Here is a 26420-nt window from a genome sequence, read left to right as displayed (position 1 = left end):
ATCGCTAACATACCGAAAAATTTCGTCTATTACCGATATTATAAATAGTTTAGTTTTACAGATTTTTGTCAGTAACCTAAACATGAGTTACATAATTCCACTACAGGTGGAATATGTACAAATTCGATTTTCTTTATAACGACAATTTATACCCTACACCACCCTGTGGTAAGGGTATTATGAGTTAGTGCATTTGTATGTAACATGCCTAAGGAAAAGAGATAGGCCCATAGTTCCTTCTAGGGATATGCATAGAATCACTTTCGCAGTCGATTTATGCATGTCCGTCCGTCCGTCCGTTCGCAACGTACAGATCGCATTTATTGTTCGATTTGGCTGAAAATTGGGGAAGATAATTTTTAGCCGTCGGAAGAACGCTATTGCTTTTGGTGAAAATCGGTACAGATTTAGATATATGTGAAATTTGGAATGTGTGACGGAATTTGGTCTAGAAATAAGTGTGCCAAATATTTTTGGCCGTATGTATGTCTAATTTTGATGAAATTTGGAATGTGTGACGGTGTTTGGTCTAGAAATATACAGTCAGGGACAAAAGTTTACATACACCCCATAAATCTCGGGTTTTAGGATAAGTAATGGTTTTTATGAAATTCCAAGTATGCAGTTTTATTTCCTCTCACTAATAAACAATATTTGAAACAACAAAAGTATAATCCATAATACAAATAACGGTAAATTTTAGAAAAACCAAAAAATTATGGGGACAAAAGTTTACATACACCCCAAGGAAATATGTGTATTACCGTAGAATTTATGGAATTAGCAGCAAAATTTATACATTTTATTGTTTCAGCGAACGTCTCTGGGTGTCCAAGATATATTTTAGAGAAACAAAAATAATTTTTTGAGTTATATGCCGTTATTTAAGGTCAGAATTCTTGAATTTCTCATCAAAGCTGACCCTTGCTTAATTCTTTGCGTTTTAAGGTATTGTACAAAAAGCACAAAATTAGTGTCAGATGGCAAATCTTGAGACCCTAGAAAGCTTTGAAGTTGTTCTTGTTCATAATATACCTTCCAGGACGTCGATAATGCACGTTTTTCCTCAGATTTCGCTGGAAGTTAATAGATTTCGCAGAATTCTTTGCGCATATTACATTCAGAAGACCTTGAAGTGCCTTGTAATTTAGTCTGATACAATCTTTGGATATCAATTGACTCAGATATGTACAATTATCCGGAACTTTTCGCCCCTATAGTGACGGTAATGATCATAATTCAAAAACGGCATTGTTCACGGTACAAATTTCATGCTTTTTTGGTAGTGTTTATATTTTGATGCTATGGAAGCTTTGGGAGCAGGTTTGTAACAGAATATTTCACATTTCTGGTTCAACTGATGTCCAAGGATTGTATCAGACCATATTACAAGGCAATTCAAGGCCTTCTGTATGTAATTTGGGCAAAGAATTCTATTAACTTCCAGCGAAATCTGAGGAAAAACGTGCATTATCGACGTCCTGGAAGGTATATTATGAACAAGAACCACTTCAAAGCTTTCTAGGGTCTCAAGATTTGCCATCTGACACTAATTTTGTGCTTTTTGTACAATACCTTAAAACGCAAAGAATTAAGCAAGGGTCAGCTTTGATGAGGAATACAAGAATTCTGACCTTAAATAACGGCATTTAACACCCAAAAATTATTTTTGTTTCTCTAAAATATATCTTGGACACACAGAGACGTTCTCTGAAACAATAAAATGTATAAATTTTGCTGCTAATTCCATAAATTCTACGGTAATACACATATTTCCTTGGGGTGTATGTAAAATTTTGTCCCCATCATTTTTAGGTTTTTGTAAAATTTACCGTTATTTGTATTATGGATTATACTTTTGTTGTTACAAATATTGTTTATTAGTGAGAAGAAATAAAACTGCATACTTGGAATTTCATAAAAATCGTTACTTATCCTAAAATCCGAGATTTATGGGGTGTATGTAAACTTTTGTCCCTGACTGTATGTGCCAAATTATATCGTAATCTGTTCCCATTTGGATTTAGCTCCCATATATATTTTACATATTCACAGTGGTGTAGGGTATCATATAGTCGGCCCCGCCTGACTTGGATCCTTTCCTTACTGGTTTTATAATACTCAAATAAAAATTCCCTCCACAAAACAGTCTGTCTATGACGGGGAAATTCGGCGTTACACAACAAATAGGCTATTGAAAAGTTTGACTGTAAGCATATGTATATACATAGTTCCAAATGCCCTCATTGATATGAGGTAAGTCTCATATTGTCTCTTATAAGATGTTCGCGGGACATGTATTGTCGATGGCTTGGCGTGACATCCCACAAGGAAGCGTAGTAGAGTTATGTAGTTCCTGAAGAACTAGTTCAAAGCAGCTCTTCTGATGATGGAACGATCGGGACTATATCCAGTTCTATCGTTCATCTAGTTGCTTCAGTTCATATCGTTTCATTCGTTTATCTCGAACATTTCTTTCATCTTGATTCATTACAAAGTACAGGTAGAATAGAATATGTTGCAATTCGAGTCGATCGGACAAAAATTACCTGAGATATAAGCACTAGAAAGGAAAAATGTATTGTGATTTGTATGTAATATCGAAGTTTTGAACGCGTTTTATACCCCCAACGAAGACAATATTGTACCAAATTTCACCCATTTCGGTGGGATATTGAGGGCACAACCTTAAAAATACCGAAAATGAGGAGGTACGCTCCTATGGGAGCTATATGAAGGCATGGACCTATACCGACAAATTGCTGGTTGGAAGTTTTATTCCAGCAACGAAGATTAAATCCCAAATTTCAACCATTTCGGTGGGATATTGAGGGCACAACCTTAATAATACCGAAAATCGGGAGTACGGTCCTATGGGGGCTATATGAAGGCATGGACCTATACCGACAAATTGCTGGTGGGAAGTTTTATTTCAGCAACGAAGACTAAATCGTAAATTTCAGCCATTTCGGGGGCTAAATGAAGGCATGGAAATATATCGACAAATTTCAGGTGGAAAGTTTTACACCAACAACAAAGACTAAATACCAAATTTCAGCTGTTTCAATGTGTTAATGAGAGTAAAATCTTCAAAATACCGAAAATCGGGAGGTACGCTCCTATGGGGGCTATATGAAGGTCTGGACCGACAAATTTCAGGTGGAAAGTTTCATACCCCCTACGATGACTAAATACCAAATTTCTGTGAGATAGTGAAGTCACACCATTTAAAATACCGAAAATCTGGAGGCGTGGACTTATACCAACGACTTTCAGGTGGAAAGTTTTATACCCACAACGAAGATAAAATACAACCTTAAAAATACCGAATATCGGGAAATATGCTCCTTATGAAGCCGTGGACCTATACCGACAAATTGCAGGTGGACTGTTTTGCACCCCCAGCTACCACTAAATTCCAAAATTTCAGCCATTTCGGTGGGATAGTGAGGACACAACATTCAAAATACTGAAAATCGGGAAAGTGTTGTAAAAAGCTTGTGCTTAAGCGAGTGACTTTAAAAAAAATTTACGACCAAAAAACTATCCACTTTTTTAGCTAAAAACGAAATTTTGTCATAGACAGTTCACAATTTCTATACCCTACACCACTATGTGGGGAGGGTATTACAAGTTAGTTTTGGCCAAAAAGTTTGTAACGCATGGAAATAATGGTCGTAGACCCATACTTATATATACCAAAATGAATGTCTCGACGAGCTGAGTCGATCTAAACCTTGTAATCACGCTATTTTGATCGGATCGTCACCAAATTTTGGGTGTTGATGAGGGTCCCGGAGGGGAAGTAGCCTATTGATTTTGGTGATGGTCGGATAATATTCAGGGGTCGGAATGTGCAAAAAACTTATCTGGAGAAACAGTCAACGTTTTATTTCAAAGCGAATATCTCAGCATCTATAAGGGGTTTATCAAAAGCAATAGTCGGCAATGCATCCCATTTTCGGTTTTTTTGTAATCACGCTACACGTCGCAATTTTGTTCGGATCGTCACGAATTTTGTGGGAGTTGATGCGGGTTCTGCAGAGAAAGAAGCCTATTAAGTGTGGTGATGGTCGGATAATATTTAGGTGTCGGAATAAGCAAAAAGCTTATGTGGAGAAAAGTCAACGAGTTTTTCTTATGCGAATATCTCCGCTTCCGGTAGGAGCATTCCAAAAGGAAAGCCCGTCAATGGAAGAAGAAAAGATCTCCTTTATATTGATGCAAAGTAAGTTGGCGTAAGTGGGCAAACAACCGAGATATCGCAAAAGTCAGTAATATATACAATTTTTCCATTTTTGTAATCACGCCACAGGTTGGAATTTTGATGGGATATTAAACGAAATTTTGGGGGTTGATGGGGGCCCCACAGATGATTGATTTTGGTGATAGTCGGATACTATTTAGCGGTCGGAATGGGGAAAAAGTCATACAAATTCAAAACTGGATACAAATTCAAAGTTTTATTCTTTGTGAATATATTGGCTTCTTGTAGGGGTATTCCAACGGCAAAGCCGGTCAATGGAAGAAGATTGAAAAAAAATTATAAGCTGTCTCCGATAACACGTGAACGAATGAACTATATGAACGGTACGGTATAAGTACGGTATAAATAAGACAATAAATAAAACAACTTTACGAAAACACTCAATTTGTCTTTACATTTAACAACTTGTACACTCTTGCAATAGAATTTCTTAGCTTTTGGCAAAAATCTTTTCAACAGACTGTTATTTAAATACAACGGATGCCAAAGAATTAGCTGAAGGATTAAATTTAATATTTGTAAAATAACAATTATCCACAACTTCACTTATTGTCTTTATTCTCCTCCTCCTTTTTGCAGTCAAAATAATGGTTATTACAATGAGCTAGAAGAAGTCCCGGATGATATTCTAATGGAATTAATGGCACGCTTTGGACAAACTATAATGAGAGCACGCAATGACTTGGAAAAGTAAGTAATGAATATTTAATATAGATTTTTTGTGTTTTAAATTTTAACCACAAATGGTGTAAAATTAAATGAAAGTACATTTGTAAAATATAATTTAATTATTAATTTGAAAAAAGTAAAACTTCTAACAAAAAGTGCCGCATAAAGCAATCGGGGTAGAAAATTCAGATTTATTTAAGCACTAAAGGCCGCGACACTTACGGTCCGTTGAACGTCGTCTTACAGACTTGGCATCACTTACACTTTTCTCATGTGGTTGTTGTTTCTAACGCGTGAAGCGACGCACAACGTACCGTATGTCCTGTGGCTTTAAGAAGAAGACTTTTTAAATGTTTATATTTTGTCTTAGTATAGTGTAATAGTGTGTAGTAAAAGAGTGATTGACAGACCGATAGATCAACGCCCAGACGAAAACGTTGAAGCAAGAAACTTGAAATTTGGAATGTAATTTACTGTTGGCACTTACACATTTAGGATCAGGCTGGGTTTTGGAAATGCGTACTGGAATTTACTTAATGGGATCTCAGGCTAATATTTAGCGGTGTTGCAAACGGAATAATAATGTGACTAAAAATTAGAAAAGGGGAATATTCTTTATGATAGAATAATAAAGACTTAATACCAAATTTAAGTCATTTAAGATGGTATCGCGCGGTACCGTTATATGGGGCTATATTAAAGCTTGGACATATACCGACAATTCTACGTAGGAATGTTGCTGGGCCGAAAATCGGACTGTACTGTTATGTGAGGACAGTATCAAAATTGCGAAAATCTATGGTACCGTTCTATGGGGACTACATATTTCAAACCAAATACATATAAGACCAATTCTATGTACGAATTTAGTATGTAACACATTGAAGAATATCATTTGCGACCGTATAAAGTATACATATTCTTGATCAGGATACAATTCTGTCATGTTCAGGCGTTCGTATATGGTAATTACTCTACCTCTCCCCATATAACGGTACCGTCCACTTTCAGGTATTTGGTAGTTATTATCTACATTTCCGACCTAAATTGGCTGTAATTTGACATTTGGAGTTCAAGAAACGTCTCCGCAAAAGTTGTTTATATAGGTCGACGTTTTGGAATCGCAAGCAGAACAAAATTGTTCCAAATGGTTCCGACACCAATACAATGTTCGTTTTTCCCTTTTTCTAAATACTTTCCAGACCGATATAATTAAAAGAATCTTTCAATACACCGTCCTTTTGTTTTTTCATGCGTTATCATAGTTCTGATCTTCGGATTTGACACATAAAAAATTTCGTTTCTTTGGTGCAGAATCTGGGCAGTTCCGGTACTACCAAATTTTAGTATAGCCTTATATAACGGTATCACCCAATATCAAGTATTTTTAAGCTTTTTTATCTGGCCGAATTAGTTAAAATTTGGTATTTGAGGTTCCCAGTGGTCAAAAACCTTCTCCACATAAAATAAGTTAAGAATATTTCATGGTGGAGTTGGAAATATTCTTCAGAGACCCTATAAAGTATATGGGGATTTCTTAATGAAATCGGATATCTTTTCAAAAAGTGCGTTTTATTTTCCTTTATTTTTGCTCCTCAGCAAAATATATCAGTATATTTTCAGATTTTTTTGACTACCGGTTCCAGAGATATTGCGCTTTGAAAAAGTCGAATTCTATAAATACTCTATGCAAAGAAATACTTAAAATTTCCAAATAAGAAAAATATTTTGTTGTATTTTTTATCAGTTATCTAATAACAAATAGGAAAATGGGTGCAATTTTCTCGATTTTATATTAAAAAAATCAATTTTTATCAAGAATTTAAGTCTTCGATTTTCTTAATTTTTTGTATTAAACTACGAATAATTACAAAAATTGTTCCAGCATTATTGGGTATTACTGAATGAATTGTTTGTGATCGTGTTAAGTTTAGCTATTGCATATCTCGAATTCAAATACTCTTTCGTATTTAAATAGTCCTCTTCTGAAATATCACTTTGATATTTGCTACATTATTCGGCTCGGATGTCCATTCATGTTATTCCCGAGCTGTAGTTATTTGATCATCAATTTAGTTAGTTTATTGTCCGGCTGATACAATAATTGCTAATCCATTTTCAAAATCGAAAAATGAAGCAGTTTTAAGACGTTTGAGATAAATTCCTAAATAAAACAGCAGAACAAATGTTAAAAGATGTATTTATATTTTTTTTCATGTAACACCACGAAATATTCGTCATAGACCCATGTGGTATACAAAAATTCATATCTCGACGAGATAAAGCGATTTAAAGATGTGTATCTGTCCGCCTGTCCATTAAAAATTGTAATCAAACTCCAGGCCGCAATTATGGACCAATCTTCACGAACTTTTGTACGGAGGTCGGGTTCCCACCAGAATAGAAAAGATTAGTTTCTGGTGGTGATCGTGAAATATTTCAAATGTTTGTGCGATATCTTTGGAACCATTAGTCAAAAAAATCTGAAAATATACTAAAATGTTTTGCAGAATTCGACTTTTTCAAGAAGGAACCAGACGGGACAAGGAAGAATTCTTTGGAACCATTAGTCAAAAATAATAATATAATAATAATAATTAAAACGGAAATCAAAACCCACTTTTGAAAAATTGTCCGATTTAACTCAGAAATTCCTATATATAAATATTTTTGATCAGCTTAAAATTCTAAATCGATATAACCATGTCCTGCTGTCCGTCCGTCCGTCCTCTGTCTGTTGAAATCGAGATACACCTTGCTATATTTATGATAGAACTTTATAATTTGGTATTTTCTAGTACTCATAGGATATTTGGTATTGAAAATGGGTTATATCGGATATTTTGAAGGCTTTTGCCACATTTTCTCACCGAAAGGGCTGAAATTCGGTATTTAATATTCTTTAGTGCTACAACACTTTCCACCAGAAGGTTGTCAGTATAGGCCCACGTTTTAAAGTGGCTCCCATGGAACGGTACCTCTCGATTTTTGCTATTTTGAACCTTTTAGCCGCTTTATTACACATATATGACTAAAATTTGGAATTTATTCTTCCTTGTGGCAACAAAATTTTTCTCCATAATTTGTCAGTATAGCTCAACGTTTCCCGATTTTTGGTATTTTAAAGGCTTTAACCACATATTCTCATAACTATAATGGTTTTTCTCATTAGTACATTTTAGCTTTATTATTACATGATTTTGGTATTTGGTGTTTTTGTCGCTACAAAACTTTCCCTCAGAAGTTTGTCAGTATAGATACCTCCCGATTTTCGGTATATTCTAATTTTTAGTTACCTTATCCTACAGAAATGGGTTAAGTTCGGTATATTGCCTTTGTTGAGAATAAAGGTCCACCCTTTGATATATAACGGCTATAGAAAGGTACCTCCCGTTTTTCGGTATTCTTAATGTTTCAGGAAATTATGCTACCGAAACGACTGAAATTTTGTATGTAATATTCGATATGCCTATACAACAAGCCTAGAGATAATGGTGGGTAAATATGCACGATTTAATATAGCCTCCGTGGAAGAGGTATTGCGAGTTCTCCGATTGGAAGGTACTAAGATACCGCTCGATATGAAGACTTTTAAACGCTTAGTCTACTTGGTATTTCGAATTCTCAATGGGTAGAAAAGCTCCACCAAGAAAATTATCAATATAGGCTTATATTTTTGTTAATAACGGAATTTTTTTCCGAACATTTTTCAAAAGAGTGTCGCATATGTATGCGATAAAAATATTTTAACTATTTTCCATTTCTATATATTTACAGTTCCAAACGAACAGTGGACTTCGGTTTGGCACGTGGCTATTCGGGAACACAAGAAGCAAAACATCGTATGGGATTAGCTGCTGCTAATTTTCCCGGCGGCCCAGGTAGAAGGCGTCGCTCGGAAACAGAAGTTTAAATAACTTCATAACGCTCCAAACAATGTCCAACACCAAACCCGAAAATGTTCTACCCTAGCCCAAGAATATGACCTAAACGAAACCAAAATAAAAACGTTTGTTCGGAATAAGGATTAAAACCAGCACAACGCATCTTTCAAATACAATTGGAATGCTGTCCAAACACTTGTTTTTATTTAAAACTACATTTATTTATTTATATTATATTTTATTTCTATTATAACTTAGAACAAAATTGTGTATATATAAAAACCAAAATCGTATCGCCAAATATAATTAATTGAAATACATATTTTATTCACAAAAAACTACACGATTAAATAAAACATGAGAAAGGTTAAACTGTTGCTCCAAAATAATCAACTTAAGGAATATCTTTGTTTAGAATTTTAAGACGTTAACATTTCAAATGCTTTAAACACCGCTAACGCTTCTCTTCGAAAACAAAATAAATAAAATAATACAAACGTTTTAAAACCAACATATTAAATATACAATATTGTTAAAAACAAACAAATCAAAATCGACAAAATGTAACACTACTACGTCATATGTATGTACTATTTTTTAGTATTTAAGTGTTTATCAATAACAAATACGACATCAGAAGTTTTCCCCATCTGCAGAGCTACCTAATGGCAACAAGGTCCCCGAAAGATTACACCTTTTACTACCAAAGGATGTATGTTTTGTTTTTTATAAAATATTTCTATGTTTCAAAACCAATACGTCTTAAGTTCCTACATTTTAGTTTTATTAAAACAATAACAATCAAAAATTATATATTAGACTATGTACGTTAATTTAAAATATTAACATTGAAATTGTAAAATATGAAATAAAGTATGGCATGTTTAAATGTGACAACATCTTCTAAATAACAAAAATACCAGCACAATTTCTATGAGTTTTATTTATGATATGAAGTTAGCGTGATACAATGCACAGTGGTCCCAACGAGTGAAAATAATTGAATGGTCCTAAATATCACCAATGATGTAAGTAATCGGACTGGAGCCAATAGATTGAATGATAATATAGAATCAATGACTGCTCTTAATGGACTCAAATGGGAAATGAGTTGCATACATCGGATGAACTTTTGCTGAAAGAGAGAAATTGTAACAAATACGCTTTTTACTACAATTTAACGTAAGGGAAAATGTGAACATATACATACATCAGCGCCGATCAGAAAAACACAAATAAAACAACTGCATGTGTGAATGTATGAGTGAAAAAAATTATGTTTTTTGTTTGTTTTTGTTCACGCACAGTGTACGTGAGGGAAAAAAGCAAATGCAAGAACAAGTCATTGGGATCCCAGAGTATACTGCTGTTGCAAAGCGCAGCCCTGATATACATAGGCGTCGGAAACAGAGTGATATTCTCTTTATTAGAATTTCGAAAATTAGCAGCCTGTTTTTGTAAAAAAATATTTTTTTTTCAAAACAGTCGTTCGTACTCAAACGAATGCGTTTAAAAGTTGTTTTTTGTAAAAAAATTAAAAGCATTCGTCTGATTCCGAAAAGCATTGTATATTAGTGAATCCATTATGTTTGTTTTGGATATTTTTAAATAGCTTTCATTGAAAATTGTGTTTCTTGTGGCAATCCCCAAAAAATGTTCAATATTTTGAAAACAATTTTCAAAAAATGTCAAAAAAACTTTTTGGAAATATTATGATATTATATGACATATATTATGATTATGATACAAAATACTTCGTAGGTACAAACTTTGCATATCGTAATAATCCTATGCTAATCATAGATAATGTTCGAAGATGACACTTATCCTTCCAGTAACTCCACCACAAAATGCCAAAAATATTCGCTAAAATTGTACGCGCGATAATTCTTAAACGGAGCAACCGATATGGCCGAACTATGTCCAAGCTTAATTTAAGGGATGTATCCTAAGGAGTGGGCCATATCGGTCTACTGCTTAGGGTACATCCCTCACAAAAGTTCAACATTTTTTTAAGTGCAGTTTAAGCTCTGTGCGATGATCCTTTGTTATTTTTTACCGAAGGTATGTGTTGTATGAATATAATAGAGGGTAATATAGATCGACAATAAATAAATCGACCAAATGCAGAATATAGTTTCATCCGTTCCAATATACAATTGTTTTTATCAAAATAAAATCCAGTAGTGCTACTTGCAACAGTTTAGGGTTTTACCACGCATCTTTATTTGTTTTTAATGTAAAGAAAAACTGGGTTCCTTAGATTTTCTTTTTCATAACATTTACGAAATATATGCCTATCAAAAAGAGTGGCATAGTTAATTTCATATACAAAGTACATTTTAAAGTGGCGAAGTTTGCAAACAGAGACCCTAATTGGTAGAAAAACAAATAAATTGTTTTCGAAGTTGAGTTATTTGACTAGCCCCAGTCTGGCTTGAGTCAGATGACTAGCCCCAAATCGTTTCGTGCGACATCTGGTAGGAAATGAAAAATGAGAGCGTTCGATGTCTCTACATTAATTTGTCTATGGCAGTGATCGATTTGTGTTTTCACTCAACAGTGATCAATATATTCTCACTGCTGTTCTCTTCGTTTGCACGTACACCCTACAGCAAGCCCTTTTACATGGTCGCAATATATAGCCTGTTGGCGACATATACATATTATTATATATTAGCACATATATAAGTGAGGCGTCGAGACACGTCATTTTTATCAACTTTTAGTTCACCATACTGCCGCTAGAGGGCGCTGTTTATATACAAAAGTACCCGAAAATTTCTTATCTTTTTCCTATCTTCCGAATCTCCTGAGCTGTTTGGCATTATTTTTGGCATTATATTTTTCTAATTCTTCCAAAAGTTATCCCCTACCTTTGACTTGGTTTGTTGTCTCGGAGACGTAGCGTTGCGTACCTTCGCTAGGAGTCGCTCTTCATACAATTAAAATAGCCGAAAATGTATTATTGTTGTTCATTTCCCAAACTTTTCGGGATTTTCGCTATTTTATCGGAACAAGCTCAGGTCCTTCCAATTATTCTCCTTGTTCTTGGATTTTACTGCATCAGAACGCTAGGTGGCGCTCCGCAATTACAAAACTAACTGGATAACCTTCATTTTTCAAACGTTTTGTTATATTTTTCTACTTTTTTAAGAGCAATTTATATATTTCCAATTTCTTCCGACTTCTGCAGACTTATATTGCATCCAACTTCCGCTAGGGGTCGCTTTATAATAAGAAAGTAGCTTTGAAAAGTCAATTGTTCCATTATTGAACAAAATTCTTCCGGTTATTGGATAATTAATTATAAGTAAATACTTATAAAGACGTAATTTCTTCACAACTTTTGCGAATTATTTCGGAATTTGTACTATTTTTGGGAAGGTAAATCACTATCACCGTGCGAATCTTTTTCGAATAACTTATTTTTCCATTTAAACAATCAAGTTTCTTATGATCGAGGAAACACTACTATCTTCGATTGCCTGAAGTTTTCATTGAGTACAGAGAACATTACTTTTTCTCAGTACAATCCATCGACTTCGTCTCACCGAGCTTACTTCCTCCGACATAATTTCCAGTATTTTCAATCCTATTCCTAATCCATCCTTATCACTCCTGGGACGTTTATTTCTTCTGGTGATCGATTCCTTAACATTCACGAAATGGCATTTAATAAGTTCGCAAATTCACTCAGTCGTCTTGAACAGTTCAGTTCTAGCGTGACTAGTGGCATTATTCCACTAACTTCAGCTCAGCTGGTTAAAATTCACATAATCGAGGTAGAATCTACATGGGATGAAGTAAAATCCGCTTTCGATGAATGTGTTGAAGAACATAGAAACACAAATTCCCTTAAGGTGGACAGACTTCAACAGAAATTCCAAAACGCTTCAACCATTTATTCTACATGCTTTACGACATTGAAGCAAATTATGAACCATTTTCAGAATCCTAGCATTTCCCCGAGTAAAAGTACTCCAGGTATTCCTATTCAAAGCGGATGTTCTATTTCAAAATGTCGGATATGTTCGTCATCTTTACACACCATCCGAAATTGTCCAATCTTCATTTCATTGATCCACGGCAACTTTCGGCAAAGATTAAACAAGTTGGTCTTTGCTGCAACTGTTTCTCAAAAAGTGGAGGCATTCAAACATATATTCCAAATTCCGAAGGTGCTCTGGTAGGCTCTGATTTGGTTTCTTCTCCAATTCCTACACTTATTTGGTCCAATCCGAAGGAACCCTCCACTTCCGAGAGGTTTCTTTGTACATCCAATCTGTTGTTCCTGAATAGTTTTCCTGGCAGTGTTCCTTTTCCAGTTCCTGCATTCATTGATTCCAATCCAAAGGAGCCCTCCACTTCCGAGAGGTCTCCTTGCACATCCATTTTTCCATTCCAGGATGAGTTTCCTTCTGGTGGTACTTATGCAGTCCCTGTACTTCGTGATTACGATACAGAGCAGCCCTCCATTTCCGAGAGGTCCTCCTTTGCATCCGTTGTTCCATCCCAGGCTGAGTTTCCTTCCCGTGTCACTCATCAAGTTCCTGTATTCCATGATTCAAATCCAAAGAAGCCCTCCACTTCCGAGAGGCTTCTTCGTGCATCCATTATTCCGTTCCAGAACATGAGTTTGTCTGGCATGATGGAGTATAATAAATCCATTTTCCAATTCATTGATCCAAGCAATGAAATTCCAATCCAGAGGTATTCTAAATATTTTCCAATACCTATCCTGCACAATACAGGATATGGTAACCTAATTCCAGCATTTATTCCAGTTAAAGACAATTTTCAAATCAGGCTCTGTGCTCGGAAAAGAATTATTCCTTACAGACAGTCGCCACTACTGCGAATCTTCCATCAAATACATACCTACCGACTTCCAATTTGTCTATGTTCTTTTTCGGCAATCAGATTTCAATAATGAGTCTCTTGCACGCTTCCACTTTTCCAAAGTATCCTCCAAAATTGAGGTTCATCCGAAACAACTTCGTTATCCGAGGCTCACAGCAAGGTTTTGTTCAATATTTATTTTGAAAATTATGTATAAAATTATTATAGGTTTTTTGTGGGGGTTTTCAGACTTAAACCATTATAACTTAGCCATTTGTTAACCGATTTAAAAAAATAATAACTTGTTCGAAAGATATTATTCACCCCTTTAAAAGGATGAAGGATCAATAGAAATCCGTTGTGAGAAAAAGAAGATATGTCCGTTTAAATTTGAAAATGTAAGATACCCAGATTTTCACTACTTTTACCGCTATAAAAAATAAAACAAAGTGATACAAACGAACTAAAGGCATTGTCGTTGTTCATGGATCCCAACACGATATAAGTTTGCATCAGAACACTTAAATATTTTTCTGGTCAACTTTTGTAGCACAGTGCCATTTATCGACATTTTTCGAAAAGTTTGCACCTTCTCAAGGCTAAAGCCGCCTGAAGAAGCGTTCCAATGCTTTTGCGATGTATTAGAGAGTTCTTAACTACTGTCTTGGACACAATTGTTGTCCTTGTGTTCGATCGAAAATCTCAATGGTTTGGCTTTTATATGCCAATATGTCAAAAAAACGTGGATAAAAAACTTAAAGTCAAAATCGGTAGGCTCGATTTTCACGTAAAGAAACTGACTCATCATTCGCGCGTTTGCGAAAACCGAGGTTTAAAAAGCGTGGAGAAGTGAGATTTGTATCCGATTTATCCCAAAAATAGATTTTGAATGTACATATAAGGCTCTTGATGTATTTTATTGCAATAGCTTTAGATCCATGTGTTTTTATGGATGTTAGTGATATAGGAAGCGTATAAAATATGCAGTTTATTGAATTAATAAGTATTATAAAGTTTTTTGCATTTTATATTGCAGGAGATAGTACATCTTAGCCGCTAAAGTTAATCTTGCCAAATACATAAAAATGAAATGAGAAAAATTTCCCGTAATGGTAAACCGTATGTCCATCAATTTATAAAGAACAAGAAGAAGTAAAGGATTTCTTTATATAAAAACAAGTATGAAAACGTTAAGTTCGGCCGGACCGAACTTTTTATACCCTCCACCAAAATTAAATTGAAAGAGAATGGAATAATTAGTTTCCTTTCATCTACGAAAGTACTTAGCTCCGCCTAATTACCAAGTTTCAACCATTCAAACCTACAAAATACCGAATATCGGGAGGTACCGTTCTATGGGGGCTATATGAAGGCGTGTACCTATACCAACAAATTTCAGGTGGAACGATTTTTTATATCCTCAACGAAGACGAATTACCAAATTTCAACCAATTTGGTGGGATACAGAAGCTAAATCCTTCAAAATACCGAATATCGGAAGGTACCGTTCTATGGGGGCTATATGAAGGCGTGAACCTACACCAGGGACGCGCTTCTTTGCAATGAAGTATAGTGAGGGCGCCCACTAAGTTGTTTTTGCATATGCTTCTCTCTCACTTACAGTGTGCGTGAATAAAAACATCATGTGGTTGTTGGTTTTTTTCACCCATACATACTGTACAGGCGCCGAAATTGCGTTTCGAAAAAGATAAGAAATAAAACACGAACGTTTTAGTTTTCAAATAATAAAAAGCAGAAGCTTTATTGAGTAAATAAATTATAAATTATAAATTATAAAGGGAAAATAGGAAGAACAGATTACCTGTGTTACGGATGGCGATCGAAAAACGAAGTGTCAATAATAATGCCGAAAGGTCGCGTAGGCGCAAAAACAACACTCGTTAGAAAACTCCTAGATGACAGATCACTGTTGCAACAAAAAAGGAGTAGGCCGTTTTCTAACGAGTATTCAAATCGAACACAATGAATGTAAGACGAAAAGCGAGCCTTACCAAACAATGCAAATTTAACAAAATATTAATTCTTACTTAAACATTGGCGCCGACCTTGCAACATTATTAATGTTGTAACACAGACCGATAAAGATGTACAATAGTAAGTAATAATAGAGTAGGTGGTGCAGTGTGTTGTGAGCAAATTAGAATTTTATTCAATTGGTTCCGACATAACCGATAACAATATTTATGAGCTGTGTACGAATCGTCCGCAGTAACGGACGTACGCTCTCTTCCTACCATACGAACATGGTGTAAATTGCCCGAAGACGCCAAGGTCGCATTGGAACCCACAGTTATGGATTCCGACCTATAACGAAGAACCCGCAGTTACGGATTCAGATGTCAACTATTTTTTTTCCTTTAATCCGCAGTGACGGATTTCGACATATCTCCATTTTCTAGTAGAACCCGCAGTGACGGATTCAGATGAAGCGTCCAATTTACCACGATAAAAATTAATATGTTACCTTGAGTTCAAAAGAGTACAAATGAGCCGCTTCACAACGCGCTTACCGTGCTAACATCCGGTACACAAAATAAATGTACTTGAGCTTGAACATTATAAAACCGATTCACAAGCGATAACGGTTCGTCAATTACGACAGGTTCAGGATGAGCGATCAATGAGCACCTATAAACAAATTTAACACCAGCTCCAGAGACCACCCATATGTGGAGCACCAGCTGGAAATAAATGCCACGTAAAGCCCAAATGAAATAACCAAAAATGTTGACGTAGACCACGAGATGCACCCACAAAATTCGTAACATTGTACGAAAATATCGAGTGGGGACAACCACGACGTGCGATGAATCGATGAAGTGCGGCCAAAAACGATTCTATTTCTAATGCGCGGAACAAAAGTTGTATAAGTTGAATGCGCTAGACGACCATGCATCCTATTCCGATTTTAAACCCAAGCGGAGCGAGATCTCGAATAGACCAATCCGACTTGTCTAGACTGCGCCATATCGGCCCATGCCACCAAAGGGAATCAATTCGCCACGAATCTAGCTCAAGAGAAGAAGAGAAGGAACCAACTAGGCCACGACAACACAGGTGTAGACTACGTTCAACAACGACATTCTAAGTCGATTTTCTTACCAACGATTTCCAAAAGTTTAAACGCTAAACTTGCAAGGTTCTAGCCGCAGGATTTAAGGAGCGATATCACGAAACCAATGCACGAACACATGTTTAGACTAAATTCTTATAAGAATCTACGAAATTACGCCACTCCGAATAAGTAGCGGACAAGAGAGTATCGTCCCAAACAATTTGATCAATTTGGAATTCTCGACGATGAAATCGGTCCAGTGACTAGCCATCCAAACACAGAATTTTGGGCAATCAAAGTCCCCGAGAGAATTGAACGACAACCATCTAACAAGATTTTGGGATACAAGTCGGCACCCAACAACAGATCCACAGGACGTGAATCGAAGAAATTAGCATCTGCCAGACGAATACTTGGCATTTCAGCTTTAAAATCAGATGAAACAGTAAACGATGGCAAGTTTCCAGAAATTGACGGCAAAACCAAAGCACGTGTTTCCAATACTACCGAAGGATCACAAGGGCTTCCTATTTTTATGGGACAAACTTTTTGTGAATTTGCCGAAATTGCACAATTCACACCCGAAATAACCGCGTTCGTTGAACATACCGGAAGTTTTAACCTATTCTGCAATCGCTCTGTTAGAAAAGAGGATTCAGAGGCGGGGTCTATTGGAGACGAGTCGCTATTTGGAGACGAGTCGCTACGATGTAACAAGGTGTGATGACTTCGATTACATTTCGAACACCGACGACGACTACTGCAATTTTTGACTTCATGCCCCGTACGCAAACAATTCACACACAATCTACGACGTTTCACAGTGGAAAACCTAGCCGAGACAGACATATTTTTGAATCGAGGACATTCAAAAAGCAGGTGGAACTGCTGGGGACAAAGAAAGCAATCATTTTTCTGCGAAACCTTTGGAGAACGAGAAGAATTCGCATTAGTTATGGACGAGGGAAGCTTTTTTACGTTAGACTTTTTAACCGGATCATTTCCTCTCATATCGTGAAGACACATGAGCGTCTGAATTCGTTCAGTTAGAAAACTGTCGAGATCTTTCCACAAAGAAATAGACGATTTGTCTTTCACGCTTTGCTCCCACAAAGTTTGCGTTAATTTTGGGAGCCTTTGAAGACAAATAAAAACTAAGAACGGATCCCAATTTTCCGTACTAACGTCGTAAATGGACATTGCAGACAAACAACCATTAATACCACGCTGGATTTGTTTGAGACCCGAACACGTCTCGATTTCAAGTACCGGAAGCGAAAATAATACTTTGAACTGACTATGAATTAACAAACGAGGATTGTCATAAGTCGATTTCAAAGCATTCCATGCTAGACTGAAGCTACGGTGAGTCAAAGGGAATTTAGAAACAATTTCACGAGCTTCCCCACTAGTTTTTTGCGTCAAATGACAAAGACGCTCAATATCCGACAATCTAGAATTTGTAATATAGACCGTGCTAAATAAGTCTCTAAAAGTAGGCCAGAGAAAGTCACCTTCGAAAACGGGAATATCACATGGAGGCAAAGCTAAATTATGGACAACGTCTAAATTTGGCGGGTCAATAGCAAAATTCGAGCTATCCCTAGAATTCCCAATACCTGATATTGGGGAGCTAGAAGCCTGAATACCCACACTTCGAACAGTGTGACTAGACGAATTCGTGTTATTTAAACCGGGATCGTTTCTCGGGGCTTCCCTTGGAGTGGCAGACGAACCCTGTCCAGCCTTAGGAATATCGGAATGATCCTGGTTTAACGAAACCACTGAACTGCTGTAAGAGCTCAAGGACGATTTTCGAGACCGCCGAAATTTGTTCAAATATTTATTTATTATGGCCTGACATTCTTCGCGTCTTTAATTTTGGCACAAAATTTTACCAAATTATCCGAAACACGAGTAAAATCATTGAGAGGAGTGAAAGGCATTTTGCAAAGATTTTCTTTAAAATAACACGAAAACTTCAAAATTTACGAAAAAATCAAACCAAGCTTTTCAAGCAGAAAATGCGACAAAAAACGATAAAAGCGAAAAATTCCACTTAAATAATCGAAAAAAGTTTAAATTCTTGCGAATAGATCCAATTTCTTTCCAAATCCAACAAGAATTTCCAAGATTTTTCACAAAAAAATCAACCAAAAATAGCAAAATTTACGAAAAATTGAGAAAAATCAACAAAAATCGCCGAAAATGTTCGATAACAAACGAAAAACCAACTTTTTCCCTTTAATAATTTCGAAAAATGATCAAAAAGAATATAAAATAACGACAAAAGCAAAAAGATTTCGAAAAAGCAAAAAATAGTATATAAATATGTTAAAATATTCAATAAATAGGATTGAAATATTTTTTACGATACCAAAAATTATTAAAAACGGCAAAAAATTACTAATTTTATGTCCAATTACAATAAAATAATAATTTTTTCCAAACCGATTAATATTATCGTAAATGCGGACTGTATGGTGCACGATAAACGAAAATGTCCAAAAATGTATTTATTTTTATATATACACACACTGCTATTTAATATGCAAACAATTTTCTCTTTTGTACCCAACGTGTAAACCAGTCCCAGTCGACCGACCCGATGTGTGTAGCGTACACGCAAACAAAAGAGAAACGAAAAAAAAAATATTTTCACTAGGCTAGCTGTCGCTGCCCAGCAAACCAAAATCGGAAAAAACATCAGAGTTCGGACCGAATTCGGTCCGAAAGTCGGATGAAACGTCCGAGTTCGGATCCGAATTCGGTCCGAACTCTGACCGAAAGTCATATGGCGTGGTTGACGTGTTCTCTGACCGAAATTCGGATGAAAATCGGATGTTTTAGCCGACTTTCGGACCGAATTCGATCCGAACTCTGATAAACTATCGTATAAATTTAAATTTTTACCGACTTTCGGACAGCTATCGGTCCGAATTCGGAAGTAAAATCTTATGAAATTCGAAAGTGTTTTAGTTAAGAAATATCCAAATCCTATAAAAGTTTATCTACTATAAACATATTAAAGGTTTTAATATCATCTTATGCTGTGTTAAATGCGGAAAACAAACTGTGGAAAACAACAAATTCGTCAACACGATCTGTGGAAATACATGTCTTCACATGCAAAAAATGTTCATACACATAAAAGTGTTAAGAAACTTAACTTTGGCCATATACAAATATAAAACATACAGGTATGTGATGAATTTCGAATCGATTTGCAATGAAAACGATTTGCCCAAAACGAGTGAATTGTTTTTAGATGTGATGGGATCCGCATCGAATTTCAATTCCACGTTGTTTCAATTTCATTAAATTCCCACAAACAAAAAACGGACTGGTGATCCCAGTTGAAAGAAGAAAAATATAAATAAACATCACTTTTTTAGTCTTGGCGATGGCAAAAGCCGAAAAAATGTAATAACAAATAAAATAAATTTGTGTTCTTGTTTAAATTGGCCTATATGAAAGTTTAGTGTGGAAATTCTTGTACAATTACATGAGGAGAACTTTACAAACAGTGCAAAAAATATTAAGCGGACGCGTCTTCGCTAATCTAGAGGAAAGAAACATGTTCAAAGTAGATTTTTTGATCCGTGTTTTTTTTGTCGAAATTTCAATTATTTTCTTAACAAAATATACTAAATGTAGGCAAATAAATGTAAATGTATCTATTCTATATCTGTTTTTAAATTTCAAGCTTTTTTTCCTAAAAAATATCAAAATTCATTACATCGTTTATAAATCGACCATAAAAATATTACCGTTTTCAAAACGAGAAAAATAAACGATTATCGAATTGCATCACACGTCTTTTTGATCAATTTTTCCATAGAACAAAATGGAATATGAAACCGATATCGAAAACAATTCGATGTCGGAAAATGTACATGCATCACACCTACAGCAAACCCGTTCGTAGGTATTGATATGGTTACGAAGTTTTTCGGCAAATCACACACACGCGACCCGAACGCAAAGTAAGAGAGCAAATGTTTTGATTTTTTTACTTCAGTCTTGTACTGAATGTCATGCAAGCAGGTTGATGCCGCTTTATTTGTTTTTTTTTTGGGTACACTGAAAAGATTTTGCAGTTGTACAGCAAATATGTGGAGGGAAGAATTTGAAAATGATTTTTTGTATTAATATTTTTAATGACGCAGAATGCCTCGTCTGCAATGCAACAATAAAAAATGTATATAAACAAAGGAGATGATTCGAAATGCGGTATATGTATCTGTTTGCTTTGATGAAAGCACTGATATAAGGGACACAAGTCAAATGCTAATTTATATTAGAACCGTAGACAATTTGTTCAATGCATTTGAAGAAATTTTAATTAACTCTTAGCAATCGCAGTTTTAATAAAAGAAACTGAAGTGGATACTTTTGACTGTGATTCACTATATATTATTTTTAATTTTAGTCATACAAAGCGAACGCGCCAACAATATATTTTTTCTATTCGAAAATTTTGCCTTTTTAGGCGAAGATCATTTTTAGTATTATTTTTTTTTTTAATTTATTAATCGAGCTTTTTTATGATCTATAATGCAAATGAAAATGGAAAGCCGACGATTCGAACCCACCACTATGTTTGGCTCTGAACGCTAACACGCCGTGACAACTTTTTTCCTGTGTTTTTCATTTCATACTCAATATGAAAATCATCACCCTGTTCTGTTCTGTCAGTGTAATTTTACCCACACATAAACAATTTAAGCGCTCGCTCTTCTTGGTCGGCTATGACCTACAGTCGTTTTTGACTCGTTTTGAGCTCGAAATCGATTTCCATCACATACCTGATAGTGTTGAAGTTTGACGAAGAAAATCTTTACTTTCATTAACTTCACAAAAATAAAGAAATATGTATGCAACCGATCACTATGAATAACATTTAAACACTATCATGCATCTACACGCATAACAAAAATAAACCAAATTTGTTCTCCGATACAGAAATTAAAACCCGAGCACTCAATTTTTCTTCGTACTGCATCAATGTCGGCACATCAACTATTACACATTTACAATGTGCGAGCGAAACATGTACAATTCTTTTCTCTCTGCTTATTTACACTTAATTTTGCCAAAGCAGCACAAGAGAAAATAGAAAAATTTCCTTCAGAGAGGGAGAGAGCGGACAGGAAAAAGTTCGTCAGACTAGTCGGACAGAGTTCGGACCGAAGTCGGTCAGACGCCTCGGAAAAAACTTCCGACTTTGAGCAGACGCGTCGGACGTCCGACATTGTGTTTGCTGGGTGCCTAAAGCAATGGTATGTATGTAAGTGATGTGTGTGTATATAACAAGCAATAGATCGACGACGACGTAAGTATGTCACTAGCGTATGTATGTTTATATTATTGTGTATTATTGAACAGGGATTACTGCGAATATTAAAGGAATAGTTTTGTGTATTTTTCGGTGGTTTTTTGCAGAGATCATCAATGAGTTACTTGCCCCCGTAAGCCAATTGAGCACGCACAAGTTTTTTGGGCCTTTTGCTATTTTAACGCATGTGTTTTCTCGCACTCGGTATTTTTTCTACCACCACCAAAAATACTTGCGACGCATCAAGACCGTTGCTTGTGCGTAATAAGTAAAACAAGTATTCATCATATTTTGCACTGTTACAAAACTCGCAATCGTAGATAGTTTGCCAAGTGACTTATCAAGTGGAAGCACACACACAACACTACGAAAAATAAACAATTGTAATTTTATTTGTTGTTGTTTCGTTTGTGTATGCTTTTCTTTATTTGCTTGGAATGTTATGTGTGTTTTTGCATGTTCTTTTAACGTTTGAAAATCAGTTATCTTAGCTCTCATTCTCTCGGAGAGCACGAGACAATCGGTTGAATTGCAAGGGTTGAAAACAATACTTGATGTGCAATGAGCTAAAAAGTAAGACAGAAATTGTTATTGCGTATTTAAAACTACTTGGCAAAGCATACGCAAGTTTCAAAAAATATCCATTTTTAAACAACTTACTTTTTGAGTGGCTAGCCACACTCGTACATATTTTGAGAATGGCAAGCAACACTTGCATTTATTTTTTAGAGTAGCAAGCCGCACATACGCTTGTTTTTCAGCATGTGGCTTATGAGTGTCAAAATCAGCTACTTGCTCACTTCTCTGGTTTTTTGCTTTTGTTAGGCACAACAAAACAGTGGTAACCCGATGGAAATAATTAAGTAATTAATTTTCAATAAATAAATGAATTATTTTATTAATAAAATTATCGAAATTTAACACGTCTGTTAATTAAATTTTATTAATAACTACACCACCATTCACTAATGAAAAATACACTGTTTTTGACAATTTTTTTCACTTTTTCACAATAAATTTTTGCAACAAAAATTATTTTATATTGGTTTTCACTGTTCAATAATAACACCGAAAAAATCAGGAAAGACAAAAAGGAATACGCGACGCGTTGTAAAGCGGCCGTATGTATTGTTGTTGCAATGGGAACGAAAAGAATTTTTGGACGATGGATATTTATTTGTTTGTTTATATTATTTTTTTTTCCACAACGCGAGCTCACAATAAAATACACTGCACTCACCTGTTGGTTTGTTGATGTTTTGGGGATGATAATGATGTTAGTGAAGATGTTGATGAAGTTGATTAGGATGATTATGATGTTGATGGCTGCTGCGAGAATAAATAATCGAAAACCAATTAGAAAAAACGAAAACTCCAAAAGCTCGTATCCGGCTCGATTGGACCAAAATGTACAGGCGCCGAAATTGCGTTTCGAAAAAGATAAGAAATAAAACACGAACGTTTTAGTTTTCAAATAATAAAAAGCAGAAGCTTTATTGAGTAAATAAATTATAAATAATTAAAGGGAAAATAGGAAGAACAGATTACCTGTGTTACGGATGGCGATCGAAAAACGAAGTGTCAAAAATAATGCCGAAAGGTCGCGTAGGCGCAAAAACAACACTCGTTAGAAAACTCCTAGATGACAGATCACTGTTGCAACAAAAAAGGAGTAGGCCGTTTTCTAACGAGTATTCAAATCGAACACAATGAATGTAAGGCGAAAAGCGAGCCTTACCAAACAATGCAAATTTAACAAAATATTAATTCTTACTTAAACACATACTGTATACTAAAACATTGATGTAAATCTTGTGCGACACTGACCTATACCTACAAATTTCAGGTTGAAAGTTCTATACACCCAACGATAACTATATACCAAATTTCAGCCAGTTTGGGGGGATAATGAAGCTAAAACCTTTTTCTTCTTCTTTATTTACCAATTCGGTTTTCGAATTATAGGCGACCAAAACAATATTGCAAAAATTAATTATGTGCTTAAGATATTATAATTTCATATGTTTTTCAGGATCTCTGCAAAGGCATCCCTGTCTTTAGCATCACTTAGAAGTCTTACAGAATCCCGAATTCCAGTCCATGCTTGGATATTGTCTAGCCATATAGTTTCTTTTTTTCCTCTTTCCGGTCTGCCAGCAAAATACCGAATATGGGGAGGTACCGTTCTATGGAGACTATATTAAGGCGTGGACCTATACCAAAAAATTTTAGGTGGAACGTTTTATATTCTCAACAAAATTTCAACCATTTTGATGTGATATAAAGCTAAAACCTTCAAAATACCGAATATCGGGAGGTACCGTTCTATGGGGGCTATATGAAGGCGTGAATCTATACCAACAAATTTCAGGTAGAAAGTTATATACACTAGGCCGGGGCGATTTGAAAACCTTCATGGGCCCTTCGCGTTTCTTATTCAGAACACTTGAATATTTTTCTGGTCAACTGTTGTAGCACAATGTCATTCATCGACATTTTTCGAAAAGTTTGCACATTCTCAAGGCCAAAGATGTATAAGAGAGTTCTTAATTACTGTCTTTGCTACAATTTTTGTATTTGTGTTGGATCGAAATTTTCAATGGTTTGGCTGTTATATGACAAAATATCCAAAAAAAACGTCAATAAAAAACTTAAAGTCAAAATCGGGAGGTTCGATTTTCATCGTAGACATATGGTTCAGTGGACTTTTTTGCTCAGTTCAAGCCCAGGAATCAGAAACGCGAAGGGCCTATTGAGGTTTTTTTCCTTCTATACAAATCGCCCCGGTCTAATATACACCCATCGATAACTAAATACCAAATGTCAGCCATTTTGGTGGGATAATGAAGCTAAAACATCCAAAATGTCGAATATCGGGAGGTACCGTTCTATGGGGGGCTATATGAATGCGTTGACTTATACCAACAAATTTCAGGTGGAAAGTTTTATACACCCAACGATAACTAAATACTAAATTTCACCCATTTTGGTAGGATAATGAAGCTAAAACTTTAAAAGTACCCAAAATCGGGAGGTATCGTTCTATGGGGGCTATATCAAAACGTGGACCGATATATCCCATTTTCAATACCAACCAGCAAGTAATAAAAACTTCTGTACCAAATATTGGCTCTCTATCTTTAAAATTGCGAGCTGTATCTTGATTTCAACAGACAGACGGACGGACGGACATGGTTAAATCGACATAGAATTTTATGCTGATCAATAATATATATACTTTATAGGGTCTCCGACGAATATTTCAATGTGTTACAAACGGAATGACAAATTTAATTATACCCTCCATATGGTGTAGGGTATAATAAATTAATTTTTGAAATTTCACTTAGTTCCAAACATAAACACAATCAGTAGCATGCCTTCAAAAATTGCAAAAGAAAATTCATTCCATACCTTAGCCTCAATCAGGGATCAGGATTTGCGTGAAGAAAAGGCTCCCTAAAAAGTCCAGAACGAAAAAAGGTCCAAAGATGCAGCTCGCGAAATAGCCCATAGCGAAAGTATGACCGAAAATGCAACCTCGAAGAAGCTTGTAAAGAAAAAGATGCAGCCCCTCGAACACTGAAGCACTCTGGAATGAGCCCATATAAAATTTGATAGAAGAATGCCTATGAGAAAATATTTCTATGATGTATGAAGGGCAGAACCATTACGATTTGGAGACGGACGATCATTATTTTGACAACGAGAATATTTGGGTGTTTCCCGAGAACCCAATAATTGAAAGTATAGAAATTTTGTCAAATTTTTCCGAATCGATAATTTTAAGTGATATCGATCATTTTGTAGAAAATAAAATAATATATTTTAGTAATGAAGCTAGTAATATGGATATGGTACAATAAAATACCTACATAAATATATAATTCTCCATTTAACATTGTGTCCTTTGTAAAGAACAAGAAAGGCGTTTCTTCAAAAATATGTTATTCGTTTTTGCAAATGCACTCAGTTCCGAAGCAACATTACAATCCGTACAATGTCTTCTAAAATTGTTAAAGAAAATTCGTCAAAGGTGTTGAACAAAATAAGAAGTCAGTCGATGGCAACTCAAAGAATAGATCTTACGTTAGAGAAGAGTAGTAAAACTTGCATTCATCTGCATGGATGACGAAAACGACTGTTCAACATAGCAATGATAGCCCCCGAAGAAACCTATAACAGAAAATGACCCCATAGAAAAATTAATAGAAGAATTCCTAGGAGAAAATATTTCTATGATGCACAAAGGGAAGTACCACTACTATTCAGAAGCTGACGATACTTATTTAGACAACGAAATATTTGTGTTCTTCCCGAAAACCCAGTAATTGAAAGTATTCA

The 26420-nt window shown here is 35.4% G+C and overlaps 1 protein-coding gene across 2 annotated transcripts in view; it reads left to right on the top strand.

Moving 5' to 3' along the window:
- Dh31 (diuretic hormone class 2) overlaps positions 1-9748 on the top strand; it is a 142457-nt gene extending 132709 nt beyond the window's left edge. For both annotated transcript variants that reach the window (XM_073965890.1, XM_073965889.1), the window contains exons 3-4: positions 4847-4957; positions 8714-9748. In XM_073965890.1, the coding sequence (XP_073821991.1) occupies positions 4847-4957; positions 8714-8849 (247 nt within the window). In that variant the 3' untranslated portion in view covers positions 8850-9748. The remainder of the gene's footprint in view (positions 1-4846; positions 4958-8713) is intronic.
- The last annotated feature ends 16672 nt before the right edge of the window (positions 9749-26420 follow it).

This window comes from Musca autumnalis, unplaced genomic scaffold (genome assembly GCF_047663935.1).
Source record: "Musca autumnalis isolate F117 unplaced genomic scaffold, ASM4766393v1 scaffold_2, whole genome shotgun sequence".
Classification (NCBI taxonomy): Eukaryota; Metazoa; Arthropoda; class Insecta; order Diptera; family Muscidae; genus Musca; species Musca autumnalis.
The sequence above is the reverse complement of the archived record's forward strand: the minus strand, read 5'-3'. Positions and strand labels throughout refer to the sequence as shown.